Source organism: Lactuca sativa, chromosome 2 (genome assembly GCF_002870075.4).
Source record: "Lactuca sativa cultivar Salinas chromosome 2, Lsat_Salinas_v11, whole genome shotgun sequence".
NCBI lineage: Eukaryota > Viridiplantae > Streptophyta > Magnoliopsida > Asterales > Asteraceae > Lactuca > Lactuca sativa.
This window is the reverse complement of record NC_056624.2, coordinates 210,710,686-210,718,096: the sequence shown is the minus strand read 5'-3', so window position 1 is coordinate 210,718,096 and position 7,411 is coordinate 210,710,686. Positions and strand designations below refer to the sequence as shown.

The 7,411-nt window shown below is 34.1% G+C and overlaps 1 protein-coding gene across 2 annotated transcripts; it reads right to left on the bottom strand.

Moving 5' to 3' along the window:
• Positions 1–4,419: 4,419 nt before the first annotated feature.
• Positions 4,420–6,821, bottom strand: LOC111888280 (protein IQ-DOMAIN 3). 2 transcript variants are annotated; one of them, XM_023884425.3, is made up of 5 exons: positions 6,572–6,821; positions 6,077–6,173; positions 5,656–6,003; positions 5,341–5,568; positions 4,420–5,258 (listed from the first exon to the last, which is right to left on the bottom strand). In XM_023884425.3, the coding sequence occupies exons 2-5, from the start codon at positions 6,155–6,157 to the stop codon at positions 4,608–4,610; spliced, it is 1,308 nt and encodes a 435-aa protein (XP_023740193.1). In that variant the 5' UTR covers positions 6,158–6,173; positions 6,572–6,821; the 3' UTR covers positions 4,420–4,607. The 2 variants fall into 2 exon arrangements, with proteins under 2 accessions (XP_023740193.1, XP_023740192.1); XM_023884424.3 differs by having other exon boundaries at positions 6,653–6,820.
• Positions 6,822–7,411: the final 590 nt, after the last annotated feature.

Sequence of the window (7,411 nt, the reverse complement as noted above, 5' to 3'; positions counted from 1 at the left end):
TGCATCAAGTAAAAGTCATCGTTTTAGAAGAAGAGGTTGGGGATAAAAATATGTCACCCTATGACATGTATTAATATAATGGTACCCCTAGATCTGGTATTATCAGATACCTTACATTTGGCATTTCTTCATTTAAATATTTACTGGTATATTTATTAATTCCTTGAAATTATTTATGTTGAGTTATTTTTATGTATTTACTTACAGATTGAGGTCTAGAAATGTCATTTTTAACAAGTACAACAATACGTTGCAGAGAGGACTGAAGGTAGATGAATTTCTGACACGTTTTTTACTATGTCATTTTTTATGCTCTTAATTCTATAAAATCCATGCCAAATTTGCAGTAACAGGAGATTTTTTGTGCCCACTGACTCCATTCTGTTTGGTGAAATGTGCAATATGCAAGGTAGATATGGCTATATATTATTTACTCCATGCTTATATTTTATGTTTAGGGTCTAATTGTTTCTAGATAATGTCCTTTTGTTGTCGGATTGACTTCCTTATATATATAAATTATGTTGATATTGTGGTTCAATGAATCATGGAGGATATTAGAAAGAAATTATTTGGTTTCAAATTGGGTTATTTGGGCCTATGTGAGGAAATCTGCAAAACTGGAAAATTCCAGTTAAAAATGATGTTTGTGTTCGTAGGGATTAAAATCATGTCTGATTTTGGTTGGAATATTTGTTGGCAGTTATGTTGTTATGAGGAAAATAAAATTGGAAAGTATTACTTGTTTCATAATAGGAAGAAAATAATAAGAAGATGAGGATTCTCTGGAATTTTGGAGATGAAGGTGTTAATAAAAGCTAAATGGAGGCGACCTGATCATATCGTGATAAGGATAATGTGGGAGATGTATAACAAAGATTGGTTATTGAAGAGATGGTGTAAAGGATACTTTTTTCATTTTTGAAATTTAAACATTTCTCCAAGATAGTTGTTTGGGTTTGAATTAATTGTAAGCAATTTGACAGGGAAACTTTCGAATTAAGATATATATATGGATTGCTAGTCTGTGATTTGTCCCAAGGGTATTCTGGGTATATTACGGATTATAATTTTTCTCTTGAGGTTTACTGGTTCCTATTGATTCTTTCTGATATCTGCCTGTAATTGAAATTATGCGATTTGTCCCAAGGGTATTTTGGGCATATTGCGGATTGAAATTTTTCTCTTGAGTTTTACTGGTTCCTGTCGATTCTTTCTGATATCTGCAGCTCCCTTTGGATGTACTTCATCTCTAATATTGGATTTTCTTTCATTCGAGTTTGGTGGTTAAAAGATCAAAGGTATTTCATACAAAAATGCATCAGAAGAGTTTTTTGTTATGGTTTGGATTTCGCTTGTGGAGAAGGGAAGGAATAAAGGAGTGGCGGATTTTTAAAAATACTCTTAATTGGAATTATTTTCTAATTAAAGGGTATTTTAGGAATTCCTATGATCTTTTCCTAAATTTAAGAGGTTCCTAGTATTTTTGGGATGGTCTTCTGAATGTCATAATAATTTTGAGATTGAGTTTCTTTTCATCCAATATCTTGGAATTTTGATGCAAAGACATTTCGGTCATAATGTCAATGGTACTCTTTTCTGTTGCACTTATTGTTTCTATTTTTGAATAATGGAAATTATTCAAAACCCAACAAGCCTGTGAACAATATACTTCTAAAGTTTCAGACTTACACCACGTCAATTTATACATAATGATTATTTTGTCCATCAATGTTTTCACCATCTTATTTCGTAATCCACAAACCCACTGCCACCACTTTGCAAATTCTTCCATCCCTTTCTTTCTTCGTTTCCACGAATTTCTTGCTTCGTTTCCATGACTTTCTTTCTTTGTTTCCGACTGTATTTGTTTGAGTCTCTCCACAACTTCTCGTCCAAGAATTTAGGAATTCAATTTCTCTCACCAAGAACTGCATGCGTTGTATTGCCGCCACCAAACACCCGTCAACAACCTCCTGTACTATGTTGTTGTAAGGAATTATGTATGTTGTATATTATTTCAATTTTATTATGATTTTCTGTTCAATTTTTTTTTTCTTTCTGATCCTCTCGACGACTTCACAAGAATTTAGGAATTCGATTTCTCTCAACAATCACCTATGTTGTATTGCCACACCAAACGCCTGCCAAGAACCTGTTCTACTGTGTTGCAGTGAGGAATTTCGGTATGTTGTATGTTGTTTCATTTTTAGTATGATTTTCTATTCAATTCCTCTTCTTTTTTATCCTTCTGTGTTTTTTGAGCGATGTCTCTGACTTTGTGGGTTTAACGTTTCCGAAAATTTCCCGTCCAAGAAATCGGGATTTCGAATTTTATCGCCAACCATGTATGCTCTCAATTGCTGCCAAAAATTGTCTGTGCTCTGTTGTTGTTTGGAATTTCAATATGTCATATATTGTTTCTAATAGATTTTGATTTTCTGTTTAATTACTCTTGGTTCTGTTTTTTGTGCCTTGCCACCCACTCTTATTTTAGGAAAAAGAATTGGAACTTAATTTCATTTTAGTCGTGTATAATTCAAGTCATTTAAAAGAAAAAAAAAATCAAACCTGCATCTTTGGTTTTTAACAAGTTCATACATTGCCCATTCTGTGGATACCATGATAGTATCTGATGCGTCGTGATTGGTTCCCATAGACATAAAAACTTGTTATTACTAATTAATAACACTTAATTTTGTGTCTTATACTATCATTATATTTGTTTTATGGATTTTATATGTGTATGGAGGGGTTGAAACTATTTAACCAACAACTAATGTATGTGGGCTAAATGTGATTGTGTCTATACCAAAGTACATTGCTATTTACTATCAATGAATTATAGCAATGCACTTTTAAAGTACAATGATTTAGTTTGAAATATTTTAAAAATATAAGTAATTTTTTTTATAATACAAATATGAGAAATATATTATTTTGGTAAACAAAAAATTAAAGTGCATGCTGATTGATGCATTTATCCAATATTTGGGTTGAATACAAGAACTAACAATGAAAGTGCATTGCTATTTGTTGTAGTTGACCCTCTAATGCGATTGTACTTGAATTTACAGTTAGGTTAACTGCTAAAAATATCTGCAATAAATGTAAACCGGTGTAACGAACAAAAATTAAGTTTGTATGTGTTTGTATAATTGGAACAAATGAACAATATAAGTACAAAAAATATTAAATGTCATAGTACAATGCTATAGTTGGAACAAATGAAAGTACGGTGTTATACAAAAAAGTAAAACCGATCTATCGTTTTTTTATTACATCAGTCAACATGCACCGGATGGGTATAACATTTGTTAAGTATATTTGCAAACGTAAATTATCCGATTAACCCAATACCTAAAAATTATATCTTATCAACAGCCTTAGACCCTTCAATCACCAATTCCCGATTAGATATGTGTTTATTATTTCAGTTAAAAAAACGTCTAAATATATATAAACATATCAAGTGTTGTCCATATAAAATTCATAAACTTGCGACAAAAACACAACCTAAGTCTCGGTTAACGTAAGAACAGTCAGACACCATAAAATAAAATAACCCATTCAAAACAACTGGGCTGGAGAAGCCCAATAGATTAACATATGGCATATGGGACTATTAATCACCAATAATCAAATACAGTAAAAAACTTAAATAGCCCGTATTTAGGCCTACATACTGGAATGTTTAGTTAAACCCAACCCAAAACACGTGGCCTCCAATCAAGTACCCATACCATATATTGCACGTGGATTATTGGTTTGCAATGATTCATTGATTCATTAATGGGGTTGGTCAAAACACTCAAACCAACAAACCTTGCAATATCCAAAAACTACTTTCTCGATATAAAGAAAAATGTAAGTTTTTAATAATATTTAAATCCGTTTAAAAAAATATATATACTGTATTTTTTAATCTTTTAAAATCAGCATTTTTGCCAACTGCTAATCATTTTTTTTAAATATTTCATGTTAAAGCAAACATTTTGTTTATATCATTCTAAATTAAAATATTTTTACCAAAAAGCATATCACGAAACAAAGTAAATTGCTTTCTCAAGAATTCCTTGTAAACAAAGAAAAAACTATTCTAAAAAATGCAAAATGTTTTCAGACTTTTATGAATGTATGCAACATATTTAACTTTAATTAGTATATAATATAAACAGAGTATCATATATCACCACTTATTACTATAACAAAATATCATTATTAATATTAAAGAAAAAAAAATGTTCCGCTAATATTATAATAATCATCAATAAAGAAAGTTGATTATTCTGGTTTTTGCTCCCCAGACAAAGCAAGGTACTACTTGATGCTCTTCTCAGTTCTCAATGCCTGGCCACTTTGTTTCACCCAATCATTTTATTTTTATCCTTTCAACCCAAGCCCTACCTACATAAACAATCAAAACCCAACACACATACATATATTCCAAACTCATGCATTAAACACTTGTACGTAACGCAACACCAAAAAACCTCTCTTACTTAAGTACATACTATAACTAACTTCCAAACAAAACCATAAAATCAAAAAAATAAAATAAAATAAACAGATCACACAAACACAACAACATCGCAAACAACTCCTTATTACGAATTCGAGTTCTTCAGTGGTGACTCAGGGAACTTCTTCGTGTTGCGAGCCGGTGAACCGGAGAACGAAAGCCGTTTCTTGGCCGACCCGGCCACAGAACCCTTCTCAGAGGTTCCTTTCCTTCCTGAACCTAATGGGCTTGGACTAGGGCTAGCCCCTCGAGACCTCGCCTTCGTCGATTTTGTCGAAGCCATGTAACCAGGAACCGCCGGCGATGAACCAAAGCTCTCGTCGTCACGCACCGAGCTAGCCACGCTGTGCCGCCGGTTTCGTTCCGACTGCACGCTGTAATAGCTCCGGGTGTCTTCATCCACGCTTCCCTTTTGGCTTTCCGGCCTCACCCTGCCGCTAGATGACGGAGCTCTGGCGGGTGAATGGTGGCTAACCGGCGGTGCTTTGTCGGAGATGCTTTGATTTTCCCAGGGCCTGGCGGCCATCCACCTCTCCAGCCAACTCCATCCCCAGTGAGGATTGTTTGGGTCTAGAAACATCGGATTTGTAGAATTTTTGGCGTTCTTCCATGTTTGCTGATGAGAATGTGCATATGCCATCGCTCTTTCTCTTCTTACAGCAGCCTCCTGTCTGTTTTGTAACCTAGCTTCAATTTCCTCTTTCGATTTTCTGCTGTCATCCCATGAATTTCCAAACTGTAATACCGAAAGTTTTAATCGTTAAAAACTTAAAACACGGAAAAGATGATAAAAATTTAACAAAAAGCATCATCTTTACCGAGGATCGAGTGGTGTTAAACTCTTTCTCGTGCTTCAGAAGGAATTGTCGTTTGAAAGTTTGATTCTCCTCCGACATACGAATGCGTCTTGATCGGACCTGAGACTGAACGTGAGCCAATGTCTGCATACATTTTAAAGTGGAGATCGCTTGGCGTTTAACCGATTGACCTTGAATCAATGACTTCAACCTCCCTAATCCTCTCACAGCACGCAACGCCCTTCTTGCCTGAAAACTATAAACCCTTAGAAAACCGAAACATCGTTTTGAGCATTTTCAGAAGGTGTTGTGTTAAATTAGACGGAAAATGATTACCAGGTGGCCGCGATAAGCTGTCTGGATCTTGATGGCGGCAATTTCTTCTGTGGATTTACCCACAAAACGGGTTGTAGATGTCAGGCGAACAACCTGCGCGGCGGCATGGGCGGCTGCCACCGCTGCTTCTGCTGCCACGGCGGTAGCATAGGCGACGGAATAAGCGTGTTTAGTCTGTTCATTTTCGGCTTCGGTGAGTTTTGCGTCCTCTGTGGGAGGAGAACGAGTGGCAGCGGTGGTGACAGTGGCAGGGTATGGTAATCCGGCGGCTTCTGTTTGGGAGAAATCTTTATCCAACCTCCTTTGCTTCCCGAACCAAGATTTTTTTGGAGTGCGTTTATCGGATCTCTGTCATGTGAAAAGTTAAAACCCACATTGGCATTTCATCAAACAAAGAAAGGAAAGAAGATGAAACACAAACCTTTTCTTTCTTCTCCTTCGAATCAGAAGGGCTTAGAGCTTTTTTTACTGCAGAAAACCAATTTCCCTTCTTCTTGCCCATTTGCTGGTCAAATCATCTTCAAAACAATAACCATCGAATTAAAAATCAGAATGATATGCACATTATAGTAAACAAATTCAAACTACTTACAACACATCAATCATTTCCACTTCTATTTAATTTTGATATACTCATTTTAAGACGAACACACAGTCACGCACATACAAAACTTACGGTTGAAAATACGATAGAAGTTGCAAAAGCAAATTGATATGAAATTATTTGAGTACACTAATTAACCAAACCACGAACATTGCAATCACCCAGAAATATCGAATGCAAGTATCGATCATACAGTTCCTTATATTTTCGGGAAGAACAGAACGATAAGTGACTCATGATTAGAGAGAACAATGTTGATGATTTGAATAAAAAAACAGAGAGATCAACACAAAAATTAACAAACACACCCACATGAATTATCCTGACATTTCTGGGGAGAGGCGGTATATTAAGGAGAAAACATGCATTGGTGTTAAATTGGAAGTGAAATACCTGCAATAGAGGAGCCAATTAATGCAACAAAGATGGAATAAAGTAATCAGTTGGTGCAGAGGGAGAGAGAGAGAGATCTTGTTCTTGTGAATGTTTTGTTTGAATGGAGAGAGAAGTGACAAAGAGGATTTGATTAAATGGATGGTATTTTGGGTAACGGACAGATGGGTTGATGGTAATTTCGCCATGGGAGGTGGCTTTCATGTCGAAAAACACAAGTCATATATTTTTCTTTTAAATTAAAAAAAAAAAATCCCCGTATATCTTTTAGTTTAACGCGTAGTTTTGATAAAAATATTTGATGATGTGTTACAAGTTAAATATTTTTTACTAAAAACAAATTAAAGAACAATGATTGATCAAAATCCAAGTTTCTTAGTTTCACAACTGAAAATAAAAATGATCGTAATTGAAAACTTACAACAAAAAAATGCACTAGAACTCCAAATATGAACTATAAAGTTGTAAACAGCAAAAATAATGATTTTTGTATGCTATACCATTTCATATTTATTGTTTAATTTTGATTTTTGAAATTTTTATTCTTCAATTTTGAACTTATTTATTTTTCTTTTTGATATATAACTCTTTATGCAAAATATATAAATGGATTGTGTTTTTAAATGTTTTTTCATTGTTATAATTTTCATAAAAAAATATATCACAAATAAAAATATTTAAAGTCAAAATTGAAAAATAAAAAACTTCAAAAGTCAAAATTGAATAATAAATATGAGACAAACAAAGTATCTTTTTTTG